The sequence below is a fragment of the Torulaspora delbrueckii genome, chromosome 2 (genome assembly GCF_000243375.1).
Source record: "Torulaspora delbrueckii CBS 1146 chromosome 2, complete genome".
Classification (NCBI taxonomy): Eukaryota; Fungi; Ascomycota; class Saccharomycetes; order Saccharomycetales; family Saccharomycetaceae; genus Torulaspora; species Torulaspora delbrueckii.
Window position 1 is genome coordinate 200,361 of NC_016502.1, and position 18,310 is coordinate 218,670.

General features: G+C 41.8%; 13 protein-coding genes across 13 annotated transcripts; 9 read left to right on the top strand and 4 right to left on the bottom strand.

The window, feature by feature from the left end:
• Positions 1-326: 326 nt before the first annotated feature.
• On the top strand, positions 327-1,397 carry SPS4 (Sps4p; the record flags this gene model as incomplete). The annotated part of the gene is made up of 1 exon (XM_003679400.1): positions 327-1,397. One exon carries the CDS (start codon positions 327-329, stop codon positions 1,395-1,397), a length of 1,071 nt encoding a protein of 356 aa, XP_003679448.1.
• A 409-nt stretch (positions 1,398-1,806) lies between these two features.
• RPL20B (60S ribosomal protein eL20) lies at positions 1,807-2,636 on the top strand (the record flags this gene model as incomplete). The annotated part of the gene is made up of 2 exons (XM_003679401.1): position 1,807; positions 2,119-2,636. Coding segments are annotated over 2 exons (519 nt in total).
• A 301-nt stretch (positions 2,637-2,937) lies between these two features.
• Positions 2,938-3,792, top strand: DGK1 (diacylglycerol kinase; the record flags this gene model as incomplete). Its single annotated transcript, XM_003679402.1, has 1 exon — positions 2,938-3,792. One exon carries the CDS (start codon positions 2,938-2,940, stop codon positions 3,790-3,792), a length of 855 nt encoding a protein of 284 aa, XP_003679450.1.
• A 318-nt stretch (positions 3,793-4,110) lies between these two features.
• Positions 4,111-5,625, top strand: NOP58 (RNA-processing protein NOP58; the record flags this gene model as incomplete). The annotated part of the gene is made up of 1 exon (XM_003679403.1): positions 4,111-5,625. The coding sequence occupies one exon, from the start codon at positions 4,111-4,113 to the stop codon at positions 5,623-5,625; it is 1,515 nt and encodes a 504-aa protein (XP_003679451.1).
• Positions 5,626-5,911: 286 nt separating this feature from the next.
• Positions 5,912-7,522, top strand: SNU66 (U4/U6-U5 snRNP complex subunit SNU66; the record flags this gene model as incomplete). The annotated part of the gene is made up of 1 exon (XM_003679404.1): positions 5,912-7,522. One exon carries the CDS (start codon positions 5,912-5,914, stop codon positions 7,520-7,522), a length of 1,611 nt encoding a protein of 536 aa, XP_003679452.1.
• A 423-nt stretch (positions 7,523-7,945) lies between these two features.
• On the top strand, positions 7,946-9,298 carry SLY41 (Sly41p; the record flags this gene model as incomplete). Its single annotated transcript, XM_003679405.1, has 1 exon — positions 7,946-9,298. The coding sequence occupies one exon, from the start codon at positions 7,946-7,948 to the stop codon at positions 9,296-9,298; it is 1,353 nt and encodes a 450-aa protein (XP_003679453.1).
• Positions 9,299-9,380: 82 nt separating this feature from the next.
• On the bottom strand, positions 9,381-10,313 carry YHM2 (Yhm2p; the record flags this gene model as incomplete). Its single annotated transcript, XM_003679406.1, has 1 exon — positions 9,381-10,313. The coding sequence occupies one exon, from the start codon at positions 10,311-10,313 to the stop codon at positions 9,381-9,383; it is 933 nt and encodes a 310-aa protein (XP_003679454.1).
• A 232-nt stretch (positions 10,314-10,545) lies between these two features.
• On the bottom strand, positions 10,546-11,253 carry RRG7 (Rrg7p; the record flags this gene model as incomplete). The annotated part of the gene is made up of 1 exon (XM_003679407.1): positions 10,546-11,253. One exon carries the CDS (start codon positions 11,251-11,253, stop codon positions 10,546-10,548), a length of 708 nt encoding a protein of 235 aa, XP_003679455.1.
• Positions 11,254-11,361: 108 nt separating this feature from the next.
• On the top strand, positions 11,362-11,604 carry BIL1 (Bil1p; the record flags this gene model as incomplete). Its single annotated transcript, XM_003679408.1, has 1 exon — positions 11,362-11,604. One exon carries the CDS (start codon positions 11,362-11,364, stop codon positions 11,602-11,604), a length of 243 nt encoding a protein of 80 aa, XP_003679456.1.
• Positions 11,605-11,858: 254 nt separating this feature from the next.
• On the top strand, positions 11,859-13,292 carry CUS1 (U2 snRNP complex subunit CUS1; the record flags this gene model as incomplete). The annotated part of the gene is made up of 1 exon (XM_003679409.1): positions 11,859-13,292. The coding sequence occupies one exon, from the start codon at positions 11,859-11,861 to the stop codon at positions 13,290-13,292; it is 1,434 nt and encodes a 477-aa protein (XP_003679457.1).
• Positions 13,293-13,955: 663 nt separating this feature from the next.
• Positions 13,956-14,393, top strand: GRX5 (monothiol glutaredoxin GRX5; the record flags this gene model as incomplete). Its single annotated transcript, XM_003679410.1, has 1 exon — positions 13,956-14,393. The coding sequence occupies one exon, from the start codon at positions 13,956-13,958 to the stop codon at positions 14,391-14,393; it is 438 nt and encodes a 145-aa protein (XP_003679458.1).
• A 394-nt stretch (positions 14,394-14,787) lies between these two features.
• On the bottom strand, positions 14,788-16,428 carry EXO5 (Exo5p; the record flags this gene model as incomplete). Its single annotated transcript, XM_003679411.1, has 1 exon — positions 14,788-16,428. The coding sequence occupies one exon, from the start codon at positions 16,426-16,428 to the stop codon at positions 14,788-14,790; it is 1,641 nt and encodes a 546-aa protein (XP_003679459.1).
• A 1,027-nt stretch (positions 16,429-17,455) lies between these two features.
• TDEL0B01200 (helix-turn-helix domain-containing protein) lies at positions 17,456-18,217 on the bottom strand (the record flags this gene model as incomplete). Its single annotated transcript, XM_003679412.1, has 1 exon — positions 17,456-18,217. One exon carries the CDS (start codon positions 18,215-18,217, stop codon positions 17,456-17,458), a length of 762 nt encoding a protein of 253 aa, XP_003679460.1.
• Positions 18,218-18,310: the final 93 nt, after the last annotated feature.

Consider the following 18,310-nt stretch of genomic DNA (forward strand, 5'->3'; position numbering starts at 1 on the left):
CAAAAGTGTTCGATTCTTGATATCAACTAAGGCTATTCATCCAGCAAATTAGATGATGTTGCGTATTGAAAAGCTCAAATGTCGACGCGGTTGCGGGAGCTACGGAGTTACTGTGCGCGCCAGAAAATTATAATCAGACGCCATAATTCAAATATTATTGACACAAAATCAAAGATACAATATATTGCAATCAAGAAGAAATGGTAGATGTATAAAAAGGATCCATTTGTATCATTAGAGTTTGTCATTTTTGGAAACTAATTTTGTGTTTTTCTTACTTTTAGAAACACAGACAGGAAGAATTTAGCTACCTCGAGAATCACAAGATGTCAGTGTTCCATAGGAAGCATTCTAATTCTAATTCCAAAAATCAGCCCGTCTTGCTTTCTTCGGAACGTCCAAATAATAGTATCACTGAATCCTTGCCAGAAGAAGTGCCAGATCGTGTCGAAGAGATTAAAGACGAAGTTGTTGAAATGACTAAAGGTGATCGTAAAATTCCCCATAGGACCATTGACCATTTCAGGTCTTATCCATTGGTGCAACAAACCCGTTCCTTCGTGCATCAACTTCCAATTGCAAGAGTTGTTATTGCAAACACTAAACCTGTCGTTAAACAGGTTTTAGAATCCAAGCCTTTACAATTAGCTTTACCAGTTACCAATTTCTTCGATAACGTTGCTAACTCAAGTTTGAACTTGACTGAAAAGGTTGTACCTTCTATCAAGACCAAGACTTATGGTACTCTGAGAGATGAAGCCATGTATCCTTGCAATATTACTGTTGATTATGGTAAGAAAGCTAAGGATAGGGCCGTCTTAGTTGTTGATGAGAACGTCTATAAGCCAAGCCATAATCAAGTGATGAAATTTAGGAAATACTACAATGAGAAATTTTATGACACAAAGGGTAGACCATTGGTTAGAAGTTCATTGGATCCAGTTACGGGCCCCATTAACAACGTTTTTGAAAAGATGACAGTTAAATATTTCCCAGAAGGCGAAACAGTTCCAAAAGAGGGTTATTCTTGTGAAATCAATAGAAGTGCAGCTTTGGCTCATAACCTAGTTCACAGATCGTACCCAGTGGTTCGGAACAACGTCTTTTACGTTACAATGATTCCATGTAACTACGCTCTTTACATCAACCAAGTCTTCAATGAGTCCTTAGATAAACAACCTAATTTGAACGCAAAACACTGCTGGGATGCTACCAAGATGGCGCTAGGTAGAATTAGGAAAGAAACTATTGATTCGATCAAGGAAAGAACTCCATGGCAAAACAAGCGTGCTATGAAGAAACCACAAGGATTTAAACCAAATCAAGATCCAGTGGAAGATTTTCAAGAAAGAATTAGAGAAGTCGAGAATCAATTACAGGAGAAAGTAGCCGCTTAGATAACTCTCTTCTCCCCAAATCCTAGCTTGAAAATTATATAGGTTCAATAGATATAAGAAAATTACATGAAAGGTCTCTTAGAATTTTACATTTGCAGTGACTGCTTCCCTTCTTTTATCCGTGCACCACGAGGTGTAAAATCCAAACATTTTTCAATGAAAAATATCTGCGTCACCCATAGTCTCGTCCGGTAGAAAAAAATGAGCAAGAGCTCGTCGACGCCAATCTGGCCCGTGCAGTGTCTGCCTAGCGTCTTCGTAGCACCAGCTTAGCACCAGGCTGATCCTTGCCTAATGGTTAGTCTGGCATGGCACCGCGATCCGCTCCACTGGTAGTGGGAATCTCTGCCTAGCTGGTGGAATCCAGCGTAGGACTCTCTGCCTAGCCTGGCGAAGCGCCCATAGACACAGTGTGGGAAAGTTTGGCAAATTTCAAAAAAAAACGATTGAAAGATGGTAGTCTTTAAGACAATTATCTTGTTTACCTATTATTGCTTAATAACTCAGGAAATACAGTAACGAAAAAAGTGAGTAATGACATATACGTTTTGGTTTTATTGGGGAAGATATTGAGAGACAGTGAGAACGATACCATGAGATGTGATTAGCAATGATTATAAAAGATTTGAGTTGATTGAGTCTGGACAAGAGTCTGATAGTTTATCCCCCCATAATCCAATATGCCCTGCCGAATACCTTTTACTAACAATCGAAATTACAGTGGCTCATCTAAGAGAATATCAGGTTATTGGCCGTCGTTTGCCTACTGAATCCGTTCCAGAACCAAAGTTGTTCAGAATGAGAATCTTTGCTCCAAATGAGGTTGTTGCCAAGTCTCGTTACTGGTACTTCTTGCAAAAATTGCACAAGGTTAAGAGAGCTTCCGGTGAAGTTGTCTCTGTCAACGAGATCCACGAAGCTCACCCAACCAAGGTTAAGAACTTCAGTGTCTGGGTCAGATACGACTCCAGATCCGGTACTCACAACATGTACAAGGAAATCAGAGACGTCAGCAGAGTTGCTGCCATTGAAACTTTGTACCAGGACATGGCCGCTAGACACAGAGCTAGATTTAGATCCATCCACATCTTGAAGGTTGCTGAAATTGAAAAGACCGCTGATGTCAAGAGACAATACGTCAGACAATTCTTGACCAAGGACTTGAAATTCCCATTGCCACACAGAGTCCAAAAATCTGCCAAGACTTTCTCTTACAAGAGACCATCCACTTTCTACTAAGCAAGTTAGTTTTACTCTATCTAATACAGATCTGTATAATCCGTTTTGTAGATTTTAACAAACAAACCTGAACACAACTACAGCTCGAAGTTTGAGTATTAGTACGGTTGGGACGGTTAGTATGGCTTATGTTTGTTAGCTGAGCTTTAGAATCCGGGTAAGAGGCAGGATATGAGACCCGTTATGAGGAGGACAGGTAATCATCATCAGATCAGATCGATCTAGTCAACAGAAGTGGTTGAGAATTACTGCGAGTCTCTTAAAGCGTTAAGGAATATTAAGTTAATCTGCTCGGCTGACTATGGTGCAAGAGGATAGCTCAATACCGAGTACAAGTGGTGTGCAACATGAAGAACCTACACAACTGCGGAAAAGAAACAACAAGGTCGAATCTAATGATGATAATAAAGAAGTCGATATAGATTGGGATTTGCATGTACCTTTGACCGAGATTCATTTGAAATCGCATGAATGGTTCGGTGATTTTATTACTAAACATGAAGTTCCGCGTAAAGTACTACATTCTTCAATAGGGTTTCTCACACTGTATCTTTACACGCAAAATATTGATTACAAGAAGGTTAAATGGCCATTGATCGTTGGTTTCATCATTTTGCTTATTTTAGATCTTATCAGGTTGAGATGGAATTTCTTCAATAAACTTTATTGCCGTACCGTTGGGGCTCTGATGAGAAGGAAAGAGATCCACACTTACAATGGTGTTCTATGGTATTTGTTAGGGTTAATTTTCCCCTTCTCTCTCTTCACCAAGGACGTGGCTTTAATCTCCTTGTTCCTATTGAGTTGGTCTGACACTGCTGCTTCCACGATCGGCAGAAAGTACGGTTATCTAACACCCAAGATCGCACGTAACAAGTCCCTAGCAGGCTCACTAGCGGCATTCTGCGTTGGTGTCGTCACATGCTTCATGTTTTACGGTTACTTTGTACCCAAATATGCCCAGTTTAACAAACCGGGCGAGATCGCTTGGTCCCCAGAAACCAGCAGATTAAGCCTCGGTACTTTGTCCTGGTTGGGTGGTCTAGTAGCAGCTTTAAGCGAAGGCATTGATCTATTCAATTGGGATGATAATTTTACCATACCAGTCCTGTCATCAATCTTCCTTAACTGTGTCATTCGCGTTTTCAAGAAATAGAAGGGCTGCAAGCCCACAAGTCAAGTCAAGTCAATATCCAAGATAGTATAGAATGTTCAATTTTGAACCTTACATGTATAAACTAAGATCAAGTTAATGGTTATATTCTCAAGAGTACGCCAACACGTGACTTTCATTGGCTCATCTCGAGCGGAAAAAAGAAACACGACGAAAATTTTCCAGCTCATCGAAAATTTTCAATGAAAAATTAAAAGTCTTCAAGTATATTCTCAAAATATATACCTAGTTAAAGGCTACTGACGTTAAAATTACGATCTTTTGAGTGATTGTTAGTTTCTGAGGGGCATAGGATTCATCATGGCTTACGTTCTAACTGAAACCTCTGCTGGTTACGCTCTCTTGAAGGCTTCTGATAAGAAGATTTACAAGTCTACCAAGTTGATCCAGGACTTGGATTCATCTGACAAAGTCTTGAAAGAATTCAAGATTGCTGCTTTTTCCAAGTTCAACTCGGCCGCCAATGCTTTAGAAGAAGCCTCCGCTATCATTGAAGGTAAAGTCTCTCCTCAATTGCAAAATTTGTTGGAAGACATTAAGAAGGACAAGAAATCCACTTTGATCGTTAGTGAGACCAAATTGGCCAATGCTATCAATAAGTTGGGTTTGAACTTCAACGTCATTTCCGATGCAGTTACTTTGGATATCTACAGAGCCGTTAAGGAATACTTACCAGATTTGTTGCCTGGTTTGACCGATGGTGATTTGAGTAAGATGTCTCTAGGTTTGGCACATTCCATTGGCCGTCATAAATTGAAGTTCTCTGCAGACAAAGTTGATGTTATGATTATCCAGGCCATCGCTTTGCTAGACGATTTGGACAAGGAACTTAACACTTATGCTATGAGATGTAAGGAATGGTACGGTTGGCATTTCCCAGAGTTGGCCAAGATTGTGACCGACTCTGTTGCTTATGCTAGAATTATTTTGTCCATTGGTGTCAGATCTAAGGCTTCCGAAACCGATATGAGCTCTATTCTACCAGAAGAAATTGAAGAACGTGTAAAGACTGCAGCTGAAGTTTCCATGGGTACTGAAATTACTCAAGTTGATTTGGACAACATCAAGTGTTTGGCAGAACAAATCGTTGATTTTGCTTCTTACAGAGAACAACTATCCAACTATCTATCTGCCAGAATGAAGGCCATTGCACCAAATTTGACTCAATTGGTCGGTGAATTGGTCGGTGCCAGATTGATTGCTCATTCTGGTTCCTTGATATCTTTGGCCAAGTCTCCTGCCTCCACCATTCAAATCTTGGGTGCAGAGAAGGCTTTGTTCAGAGCTCTAAAGACTAAGCACGATACTCCAAAATACGGTTTGCTTTACCACGCTTCTTTGGTCGGCCAAGCTACCGGTAAGAACAAGGGTAAGATTGCCAGAGTTTTGGCCGCCAAGGCTGCCGTCTCTCTACGTTATGACGCCCTAGCCGAAGACAGAGACGACTCTGGTGACATTGGTCTAGACTCTAGAGCTAAGGTCGAAAACAGACTATCACAATTGGAGGGTAGAGATTTAAGGACAACGCCAAAGGTTGTGCGTGACGCCAAGAAGGTGGAAATCACCGAAGCTAGAGCTTACAATGCTGATGCTGATGCTGCGCCAGTGGAAGAAGCTGATTCAGATGATGAAGAAGAGGAAGAGGAAGAGGACGAGAAAAAGGCTAAGAAGGAGAAGAAGAAGGAAAAGAAGGACAAGAAGAGAAAGAGAGAAGACGAAGACAGCAAAGAGTCCAAGAAGTCTAAGAAGGACAAGAAGGAGAAGAAGGATAAAAAGGAGAAGAAAGACAAAAAGTCCAAGAAGGAGAAGAAATAATTGATCTGTCACTCCATTAATTCGAACTCTGAAAGTTCAAACTCTGTAAAATAGAATATCCTCCCTGAGAAACCAAAAAACCACATCAGTCTAGATATTATTATGTATACGATAAGAAGTCTATGTGATCATTTTGACATTTAATTGTTCTTTGTTGATGTTTCTATGTATCTAGTTCTTCATCAAACTTTCGCTCGTGCGATGAGTTGTCGCGCTTGATATGAAACGCCTAACAAAAGAGCAAAAGACACTGGGTAGTATGAGTGTGAGATCGCGTATCAGCTAGATGTCAGATGAAATCTCTCTTTCATTAGAGGAGACCAACAAGGTTCGTCTCAGCCTTGGCCTAAGGCCCATACCAGCAAAAGAAGACAAGCGATATGTTGAAAGACAAGCTGCAGACAAAGTCGCACCTGCTGCTGGGTTGGAAGGAAGAAGCTCACACTTTATACAGGATGATAAAATTCAGATGTTGAGGAAGAAGTTAACACAATTGCGAGGGCCTATATCTCTACAAGGAGAAAGAAAGGACGACACCAGAAAGGATTGGCTCGATCAGATTGGAAAAAATAAGAGTGCTAAGAAAGCAGTCAAGATTACTTATGATGTGGAAGAAGATGAGATGCCACTTTTGAGAGTCTCGCATAAGATGCCAGAAGTCGCTAGCGGAAAAGGTATGATCTTGACTTTGAAGGAAAATGATATACATGCAGAGGATGAGGACGTCCTTGAAAATGAGAACCTGGTTCATGACAATGAAGATGCCAAGAGAGTGGAACTGAGAAAAATGAATCGGGATAGAAAACGACTAAGAAAAAAGCTACATGTCTCGAGTGCAGATATAGAAGCAGATGAGGAAGAAGAAAGCAGCTCAGTATTACTTGTTGGGGCCGAAACAAACCTTTCGAAAGAGTTCGAACTCAACAAGCCTTTTGAAGATGAAAGCGGCAAAGTCAAGGTGACTTTCCATAGCAATGATTCGGACGAATCTGACATTGGTGATTACAAAACGGTGACAATAAAGAAGAGGAAAAAGAACCATACCAATGGCAGGAGTAAGAACGGGAGAATTGCATTACCGAATCGAATAGAACACGTCAAACTCGTGGATGAAGACGCAGATGATCTGGAAGATGACCTTTATATGCCATTGGCTAAGAAATCAAGACTAGAGTCAAGACCTGTAAAACCAGAAGTGCTAGCATCTGAAATTAAGAGAGAGAAGCTCGAGAGAGAGCAGAGAAAGGCTAACATTGCTCAAATGTCAAAGGGAATGATCATCGACGAAGGTGCTACCTTCCTTGACTCTTTGAAGTCAAACTTAGTTGAGAAAGATGACTTTCAGCAGTCCACTATAACTTCCGATCAATCAAAGCGCTCTGAGCCTTCAGAGATAACCAATCCGACAGCTGAAATGGCTACGAAGACGTCCAATGGCACTCCAGACTTTTACAACGGTCTTGCTTCCACACTCAATTTCTTACTAGATAAGAATGTGCTACAACCATCAGAAGACGGTTCAACTTCTAAACCGGCACCATTCGACCATAGTGAACAGGTGCAAGAGATACGCAAACGTATCACAGGAAAGACGCATATTGATCATGCAAGTTACACAGCCAAAGAACTGGAAGAGATAAAGAAATACGAAGATGAACAAGTAGCTTACCACGTTAACAAAGTGCAGAATCAAAGACTAGAGGATTACAATCCAGATGTGCAACTAGTTTACAAAGATGAGAAGGGCAACCAACTGACCACGAAGGAAGCATATAAGAAGATCTCTCAGAAATTTCATGGTACAAAGAGTAACAAGAAAAAACTGGAGAAGGCACAGGCCAAGATCGAATCACGAAAGCAGACTAGACAAGAGCCAAGTGTCTTTGATCTTCTTTAATTGACTTATTCGTCATTACTTCACTAAGACATTCTCTCAAAATAGCCCAAACTTATTGACAGCTTTGAATGCGTGCCACAGACGTGCGGCTGCACATAACTGACGTGAGGATGGAATTTATTGAACTTTTTCAACTTTTCGTTGGAGTGAAATGCATCGCATTGCACTAAAAAAACAAAATGGCATGGAAAAAACGCAAACCAAAACAAACTCATCTTTGGGAGAACCAGCACAAGAGCAGTTCCAAGAATAGATTGTAATCCACCCAGGGATACTAAAATCATCACGAATAATCTGTATCAGTCTGAACTAGAGGTGGTTTAGACGAGCATCCGGATACAGATACTTTCTTCATAGTGCTCAAGGGTTGAAGATATATAAGATTCCCATTCCATTCGCTATACACATATTTCCAGTCTCAAGATGATAACGATTCAGAGTACTACTACTAGACGTCGGTCGTCAGTGCACAAGAACCTGTTTGATCCTAAGCTATATCGCCCTATTGAACCTGAACTTGCAAAACCGGAGAAGGGAAAGAAGTACAGTAAACCTACATTCAAGAGAACTAGAACCACAATTTCTGGTGTAGCTGCACGATTACAAGGTAGGTTTGTGGAATTGTTTCCCAAAAGCGTTCAAGATTATCTCCCTGAGGTCGATATCAAGGTGATCGCCATTTGCTTAATTTGGTACGTGACTTCTTCGATCTCTAGTAATGTATCGAAAGCTATCCTTCGAGATTTTACGCATCCCGTAGCTTTAACGGAGCTGCAATTTATGGTTAGCGCATTACTTTGTGTTTCATTTATCGCAACCGTAAACTTTTTACGAATACCATCTGTCTCGCACTCACCGATTGCGAAGGCTTTCGACAGTTTCCCAGACGGTATTTTACCAACGTATTTGAATGGTGATTTCAAGGAATCCATTCTGGGTAAGTTCCTGAGACCCAGCAGGCTGATTTTCCTGGCTACTTTCCCAATGGGTATTTTCCAATTCGTGGGGCACATTACTTCCCATAAGGCTACTTCTTTGATACCAGTGTCCCTCGTCCATTCTATCAAGGCTCTTTCACCGATTGTTACTGTTACTTATTATAGAATTTTCGAAGGTAAGAAATACAATGCAATGACGTATTTGACATTAGTTCCTTTAATTTTGGGTGTCATTATCACCTGTTGGTCCACTCACGGTAGCAAGAAGCCCAACTCACCTGATGACAGCTTGTCGATGACATCAGGACTCTTCTATGCTTCGGTTTCAATGTTCATATTTGTTTCACAGAATATCTTTGCGAAGAATATTTTAACAGTGAGATGCAAGAAGGGTATTTTACCATCTGCAACAGCATCACCTAAGTTAAATCAACCAGATGTTTCAACATTGCAAATAGACAAAATTACTATTCTGTTCTATTGTTCATGCATGGGGTTCTTAATGACCCTCCCACCATTCCTAACCGGAGAACTGATCCAGCATCAAAGTGTATTTAGAGGCCTAACCTGGAAAGTTTCAGCTCTAATTCTATTCCACGGTGTTACCCATTTCTTCCAAGCTCTTCTAGCATTCCAGCTGATCGGTATGCTTTCTTCCGTTAATTACTCCGTTGCGAACATTATGAAGCGGATCGTTATTATTTCTGTTGCTCTAGCCTGGGAATCGGGTTTCGATTTTGTCCAATTGATTGGCTTATTGATGACACTAGGTGGCTTATACGGTTATGATAAATGGGGCATTTCAAGAAAAACTGACAAGCAATTCAGCAATTTGTAATTATTATTTCTCTTTTAGCGTACTTAATATACATACGATACCAATGACTTTTCGCGCAAAAGTTCAAGTCTATAAAGTGCTATCAATGCTTAGCAGCTGGCTTTTCACCGGTCAATTTACCGATGAATTCTCTGGCCATATCACCAAATCCGACCATGAAAACGGTTTGCCAAACACCTAGACCGATTCTTGGGGTCACACCACGGTACAAACCTTTGATACCGTTACTCTGGTAAATGTATTTGAAAGCTTTCCCGACAGTCAAGTTCTTTGGTCTGTTTGGATCTTCCTTCTTAGATTGCATTTCAACTCTAATGACTTCAATAGGTTGATTCCATGCACTCAAACCACCACCTACTGCAGATGCTGCGATCTTTTCCAAAGCGCTTAAACGATCCTCTGGGTTAGTCTTGCCTGTAACTTTTCTGATTCCCTCTTCCACCAATCTGGACAAACCAAAACGAGAACCCCAGTTTGTCATTTGTCTGATGGCAACCGCATTGACACCTTTGTTGATACCTCTAATACCTTCCTTGTGATAGATATCCTTAAAGGCGCCCCAAGAAGATTGAGGTACACCACCGGCTGAAGCAGCCTTATGCTTGGTAATTTCCACCGTTTTCATACAGGTACAGAAACCCATAGTCAAATAAGCTTGAGCGACACCACCGGTGACACCACCCATGATACCGGCAGTGAAATTATTTAAACCAAGAACTTTGAATTGATATTCAGCCTCAGCAGAGACGAACAGCAAGACAGCACCCTTGGTGGAGGCCTCGATCCATGCCCATGGAATTAGACCCTGGTAGAACCCAAAGATTCCACCACGTGACCAGACGTGCTTAATGGCACTTACGAACGATAGATTTCTGTGAGCTGCCATAGTGGTCTTGACAACCTCCAGTGGTTGCCCCAAGGTGGTCACCTCGGACAGATTTAGACCGGCACCCAAGAGGATGTTCGAAAAGGAGATTGGTTTTTTCTCTAAAACTGCTGGCTGCTGGGGAGACATGCTGTATCAATGCAAAGCTAAACCAAACGTTTACCACGGTTCAACGAATTTTGTTGAGTTTTGAATCGAGTAAGAATGAATTGACTCGAGTAGACCAAAACTTGCAACCTCAGTTTTATTCAACTGTGATGACATCCGCCGATTTTCCAGCGGGACTGGCATATCAAGAAAGTCGCATGACACGGCTCCGGATCGATGAATTACTATCAGTTCAATCGCTCTCACAGCACTTCTAACTCTTGTTGAACATTGCCAACTTGAGCCACTCCTTGATGCCACACCCCTGGAGGAATTGTGCCGCATAATCATTTTCGTAGTAGTTCAGTAACTTTCCTGAGTCGACCAGGTTGTATCCTGTTCCTTCGGGTTGTAACATTTCGATCCTCAGGTATATCAGAGGCATTCGTACACTGTTAATCAATGTGATACCTTCTCTTGTTAGCATATTTGGAGAACACATCATTATGATTGTCTTGTTGCGCTGGGTGCTTGGTACCATAGAGACAAACGTCCCGACTAATTCTCGAAACTCTCGTGGGGCCACTTTTGAGCTTCTGAAAGCCTTGCATTGTACCAATACTTTCAATTGGGCCTCGGTGGCCATCTTGTGTCGATATGGCTTGAAAATAGCACCGTTGGCCTGGCATCTTTTGGGTATGGCAAGTGAATCAAGTTGTAGAATCCCGTTCATCGTGTCGTAGATTTTACCGATCGGCCAGCAGCCCTTTATGTCTACACCTTTGTCGTTGGCTCCACCGGTGTTTTGTAGCTTCGTCATTGCCAATTTATACTGCAACTCTCTCATCACTGTGTGCTCGTAAAGAGTCCCTTGAAACACGCTCGATTGAGCGATTGACTGATTCTGTTGGATAAAATTTTGTATAGCCTCGTTTGATTTCCATCTTTTGATTGTCAAACGTAGCTGGAGCGGCCTATACATCGGTTCTTCTTAGTTCCTTAGCGCCTTTAGTTTCATGTAATTAACACAATTCCGTTTGAAAGTTCTCAACACATCAAATGTGTCAGAATACAACACAAGTGGCGGCTCATGATGAGTACAGATAGATTGGCATTCAAGGATGACCACCCGCTAGCTAACTCCACTACGATCGACGATGTTCGTCCAGCGACAGCTGATGATAACCGAGAGGAAGTGGTTACTGTCTTCGACGTGGCTAATGAAATCGAGATGACTTTAAAACAACTAGAGGCTAAGACTGTTGCAAATGATAAGCAATTTGAACAGACTTTGAAGCTCTTTGAAGAGAAATTGAGCCGTATGAACCGGTGAACCGATCATTTTGCAGAGAGATAGACTAGGAGATATAGTGCAGGCCAATGACCTATTTCATAACTTCAAACATGGTATAAATACCTGTTGAAACCTTAATAGAATAATTTGTGGCCCTATATAGCGATTCTTATGTTTTTGTAGTAAAATGGTTCTCGCGATGATGCTTTAGGTTAAGCTCATCACTTAAGTAAAGTATCATACTGCAAGTAGTCAAAAAAAGGTGAAAGCAGACAGTTAAGTTAGCCACACAGATGGCAAGAAGATCTGGTAGGCGCTCTCAAAAGAGCGGCAAGAACCTTGTTGAAGATAGGACTAGCATTGCAAGGTTGATCGACTCACGGGCTGCTGTTCATCATGAGAAGCAAAACAAGACATCGAAGGATGGCACTCCACAGACAACCAAGTTACAGGAACAGTTTGGTGCTGTGTTGGATAGATTCAAAATTCCCATTGAAAAATCGTCGTCAGATAGTGGCATTGAGCAAACAAATAGGCTAGTTCATCAGGTTAAAGGATCAGAAGACCAGGTGCGAGAAGACAACAATACCCAAAATGAAGAGGATAAGAAACCGGATATGAAGGAGATGTCTAAAAGAAAGTTGCGAAAATTGACAAAACCCTCACTCTCCCAGTTAAAAAGCTCGAGCATCTACCCGCAAGTAATCGAATGGTATGATTGTGATGCACCTTATCCTTATTTGCTTGCCACTATAAAATCATCCAAGAACGTTGTACCGATACCGGGACATTGGCAGATGAAGAGAGAGTATCTTTCAGGCAGATCTCTTATGGAGAAAAGACCTTTTGAGTTACCTGACGTAATAAAGCAAACTGATATAGAAATCATGAGAAAGACCCTCCCAGATAAGGAAGCTGCTCAAAATGACAAGAGTTTGAAGGAGATCTCGAGAGCTCGCGTGCAACCTAAAATGGGTTCACTTGATATTGACTATAAAAAATTGCATGACGTATTCTTCAAGCTTGGGGTGAACTGGAAGCCAGAAGTGCTACTGTCTTTCGGAGATGTATATTACGAGAATCGAAACCTGTACGATGAAGCTCAATGGAAAAAATTGGAGAAGGAGAAAACGGTAGGGAGACTGAGTTCTGGACTAAGAGAAATAATGGGTATTTCAGAAGGTCAGCTACCACCTTGGTGCATGAAGATGAAGAATCTAAATATGCCGCCAAGCTATCCAAATCTCAAAGTCGCTGGTTTAAATTGGGGTATAGAAAATATGAAGGGAGAGATTTACGGTGTGCTCGATTCGCCATCAACTAACAAAAAGACAACGTCACTGTTTGGGACAATCATATCCATTAAAGACGAAAACTTAGATTCTCCACAAGAAGACAACTCTAATCATATACCAGAAGAAAAAGGCAAAGTACTTCGACCAATTCAAAATGATTACAAAGAAAAACTTACAGAGGTCCAGTCAACCACGGTCGACAGACCTAAAGTCGAAGAAAGAAGACTACAGGCCGATGATAACACGAAAAAGAGTCTGTATACAGTTCTGAAAGAGGGTACAGTAGATGATGCAGCTGGAGGGAACGGATCAAAGGCAGTTTATGTGATGCCTGGGACGGATGGTCAAGGCAGCGAGGAACGCGAAGCTGCTAGCTCTAAACCAGAAGATGAGAAAGAAGATCAAGAGGATATTGAGAATTTCAAATTTTAAAATTCCTTCACGTCGATTTTGCTTGTCTGCTTACCAGTAATTAATCGCAAGGACCTGAAAAGCATTCGTTTCCTAGATTTCGTGACCATTTCGACTCTCCCAGATCATAATCCCACCTGCGATACAAATGATATGTTATAATATCGAGGAGTCGTGCAATTGCAAATTGATGTGACCTTCTCGCTAATTCTTCAATTTCAGACGGATTTGTAATAACTACGAATATAGGCAAGATCAAAACCAGCAGAAGTCAACCTGGAAAAGCGTTTGCGAGGATCGCTTAAAAAGGTAGATTGACCTTCTTTTTACTATCACCTAGAAGTTCGGTTGTGTATTGAGCATATCAGTCCGCTTTCATTGTGCAGCGGCCATCGCTCTTCGCTTCGCTGCTAATGTTATCGCGCCAACTGCGTCGGTAGTCGCAATGATAGTCACTGAGAGAGGAATAAAAGTACGATCAGTACCGACCAGTCATAAAGGTAATCAAGATGTTTTCTACTGTATAGTTTCTTCATCATCAATATATGTGAATTTCACGTGCTTTTCACGTGACAGACATAATCATATATACATATCTTACTTGATCATCAATATTACAAATTTATCTTATCAGTACTAGAGCTATAGCTGAACTCGGTGTTTATTAGTTCCAATCAACCCAGTATGTTTGCTTCTAGATTCCTATCTATCAGGACTCCTTTGCCAGTAACGAGAGCAACTTCGCTATTCCGTCATCAAGCCAAACTCTTCATGAGTACGGAAACCAAGAAGGCTATCGAAGATGCAGTGGCATCTGCTCCTGTGGTACTATTCATGAAGGGTACTCCCGAATTCCCTCAGTGCGGGTTTTCTAGAGCTACCATTCAGATGCTGGGTCAACAAGGTGTAGATCCTGCCAAATTTGCAGCTTACAATGTTCTAGAGGACCCAGAATTACGTGAGGGAATCAAAGAGTACAGTGAATGGCCTACTATTCCTCAACTATACGTTAAGAAGGAATTTATCGGAGGGTGCGATATTCTAACGAGTATGGCTCAATCTGGTGATTTAGCAAGCTTGCTAGAGGAAGCAGACGCATTGGTTCCTGAAGAAGACGTTTAAGAAAGCGTCGAATGACTATTATTTATTTTAACACTGGTGCTTCTACGTGATGTCTGTTTTCTCATGCCTTTAGACTTGTAAATAATGAATTCTATATTTACAGCTCCGCTCTCTGTGCAACTAGATTTTCTATTCCATCAAAGAGTTGAGAAATTAATATTGCTCCATCTTTTCGAGTGTCAAATCACTGAGATATGATTGCAATCGACTTTTGTTCATCGGATGGATTCACATCAGAAATGATCTCAGAATACCGCTGGAAACGGAGTCAGGAGTCTTCTGGTGATATAATTCACCTTCTTCTGTTATGTAAGAATAGTTGCAATTTTGATCTCACCGCGGAGGAAGCGCAATCGAAAATATCTATAAATTGGGCTTGTACATGCTTACAAAATTACAAATTAACCTTAGTTTGATCAGCGAGAGAGGCTAAATCTTTGCCAAGATTGCGGCAATTGTCACTGGCCTGCCGACTCCAAGAACAAACATCCTCGTAGTCGCAACGCTTGCAATGAGTCAAAATAATCTTGACGCTAGGCTTGATTGGCTGAATTTCTCTGTGGCCAAACCAAAATTTTGCACTTTCAGAGCATTCAGCTTTTAATAAATCGACGTTGTACTCGAATTCTACGTTATGAAAATTATCACCTCTGCAGTAATATTCAACTAGTAATGAATTACTCAAAAGAGGAGCCACTTGGCCATAAATCTGAGCTAGTCTGGCAGCAAAATAGCGTAGTGTCACTGGTCTTGACCACTGGGTGAAGAATTCCTCGAACTGCTCGATCACTCTTACATCAGTAATTAGATGAAGATAGTTGGATAGATCGTATTCTTCAATAGCGGCCTCTTTCGAGTAAAAGTCGTCATATGGCTTGAACCCAAGGTCTTCGCCATCTCTTAAACGTCTCATATCTGATATGACCAGGGTCTCCGCTGCCATGATACTGATAACTTTTGCGGGATCCACTGGGGCATCAACGTCAAAGCCACGCCGCTGAGCGTTAATCAGCAGTTTTTCGTACGTTAAACGTGGATTGGCGCCAAGTATCTCCATAAAGTACCTATAGTACATGACTTGTAATTTAGTGGACCTAAGAACACTATTTTGAGCGGGAAGTTTTCGAATAGATCTTGTCTTAACGTCACTGACGACCACTTCATAGTTACTCTTGAGCGATTCACCAGATCTGCTCAACTCCTCCAACATGACTGACAAATCGATGGTAGGTCCTTTGATGATCGAGTCACCTAATGCAAATGGTACACGGCTCTTTGATGTTTTCCGCCTCAAGAACAGATGATCAATAACCCCACTAACAAGTACATCGTCCTCAGCTTTCACTGGCCCTTCAATTGGTTCACAGGAGTTCATGTTTATGAAGCCATGGCACAATACTTCGCGGGATCGTCCGTTGACGAATAAGTTCAATAGCTTCACCGTACTTCCAAACCAGGAACTCACTAGTTCGTGAAAGTGGTCCTGAGGGATGACGAGCTCAAATTCATTCACAAATTCATGCCATTCTTCAGGAATAGGATGAGTCTCATCCTCAAGTTTCTGATGTTCGGCCGTTCCTTCTAAAACCTGTTCATGCGCATAAATTGGAATCTTTGCGTAGATATCATAGGCTTCACGCAATTCACACCAACGTTTTGTTAGAAGCTTTGTGACAGAAAGTCTACGGACTCCTCGATACTCTTGTTTCCCAGTCTCGGGATCAACCACACGTCTAAGGTGCGCATCTAGATATGGATTCGGCAAATCCTTCGGGAGTGTATATTTCAAGTAACCAGGATTCCCAGGATCTTCCCCGAATATCTTTTGCACGATTGGGAGTTTCTTGTCCAAATAGTCTTTCTTTGCATTTTTAGTCATTGAAGGGGGTTTCGCATAAGAACTCTCAGTGAAGAAGAGTAGCTTTGAGATCTCGGCTTTCTCCCCTTTGGTCAACACGCCAGCTTCGCTTGAGGTCAGTTCATGAGTGAACACTGGCCCTAGTTTGGTCGAGAGACGGCGGCAAAATAATCTCATTCGATGGATTCTCTTGCTCCCTTAGTTTCAGTATTATGACAACTTTGCTATATTCATGACCTAGAGCTCGCAGGTCTTCTTGAGAGATGCAGTAAACGACGATCTTTCTCTCTGTTAGTCCGTTTGTTTACGACAAAGTTGAATAAGAGCGAGATTCCCCCCCCCTCAATTCACTAGGAACTTACAACGCTCATGCGAGCGAAGGGTCCGGGTCCCATCATGGCAAGCCCACCATTTCCTCCACCTAGAGTAGAAGAATGGGAGACCCGCCACTTGCCATCAAATGCTCGCTGCAAGTACTTGAGCACGATGTTTTCCGCTGCGTTAAAATCCCTGTCGAATACCGAGGAGCACTCTACACAACTATATATTTTAAGAGATCCTAAATCATCTTTCAAATGTCCACAACTAGGACAAGTCTTAGAGTTATAATCCTCCTCGACCACAACTGCACTTGTACTATGGAATTGTTCTGCCTTCATCGCTACGCGATCGTTGAAGGAGCAGTGCGCCAGAGTTGCGATGCTGGACCTTGATTATCGGTTCAGTTTGGCGCAGTGGTGAAAATTCAATTTGGGGATAAAAACATTGTCATAGGATTTGCATAAGAAGAAAGCTGATTTCTTGTGCATATCCCTTACAATACGCGAAATCTTTTCGTCGAGACTATGCAGAGCTTTCCGATGGTTTTGTCTCTTCTTTGCCTCTTCAACTTGGCCAGTTTAGACTGCAGCTTCCGTCGTCGATGCTTCAGTTTTTCGATGCGCACAACTCATTCTTTCCTATCTCGACGACGTTCTGCCCGGAGTCATAACCAGTCAAGAAAGTCCTTACCCCAGGATCAATGAAGATGAACTTCTCACGCCCTTCCTTCCTGGTGATCTCTTCCCCAACCATGAGAACGATAAGATAGTACTTATTGTGCCTAGTTCTTTTGAGCCTGGAGTCCATTATCAGATGTTCTTGAAGTCTTTCAGCGGAACGCATCTTTGAAGAGGAAAACACGTCGCAACAGAAGGACCTCTTGTTATTTCAAAATCTCTTGAGAACCGAAAGGCTCTGAGTTCGTGCCTTTCGTGCCTTTCGCGTCTTGAACTTCAATCTGAAGGGCACTCCGGTACTTTGTAGTGGGCCTTGTTATGGTCGAATTTAGGTTTACTAAATCACGAAGAGCTTCATCTTTCAAAGTATAGTGGTACTCGTTGGGCCACTGCTCATGGGGCTCCAGTATATTTGTATCATTATTCGTCAGTTTCAGCCGCAATGTTTTAATATTCATTGGCTGCCCATCACGATGCATTTTTAGTGCTCGGTTATACAGGTACCTCTGGGTCCCGAACCACTTTCTCAATGTTTCCTGTTGGGACGCTGTTGGATACAACCTAACATGCCTGGCTCGCAATATCTCCTTCTCGCTGTTGACTTTTGGCGGCAAATCTAGAGAATCGTTAACGAGTGGAGCCTGCTTGTGTTTGACAATCGAGAACCAAGAGTTGGACTCAATATTTTCACCCTCTCTTTTATCCGCCGGCTGAGTCTTGAGGTCAAGGCCCCACTGTTGAGATATCTGAGCAGCCTTCTCATTCCAAAAAGGTTTAGACTCTTTGTTCTTTAATGTTTTCCTTTTCTTTGATTGACTTTGATCTGTGTCGCTCATGATTACTCTGATTTGCTCAGTAGAGAATCGATTAATGTGAGCAGCTCGAACTTCTTGGGAATCGTTCCTCTTTTTATACTTTTCAGATCCAGATCGAGTTAGCCGCCGAACACGAAACTCGTCTGAGTCCATGACTATTAAAAGCAGAGTACAAACTTCACATCATAGTAATGTTAGTAGTTTCAAGTGTTTCATACAACTGCTACTTAAACTGCAGCTACTTTG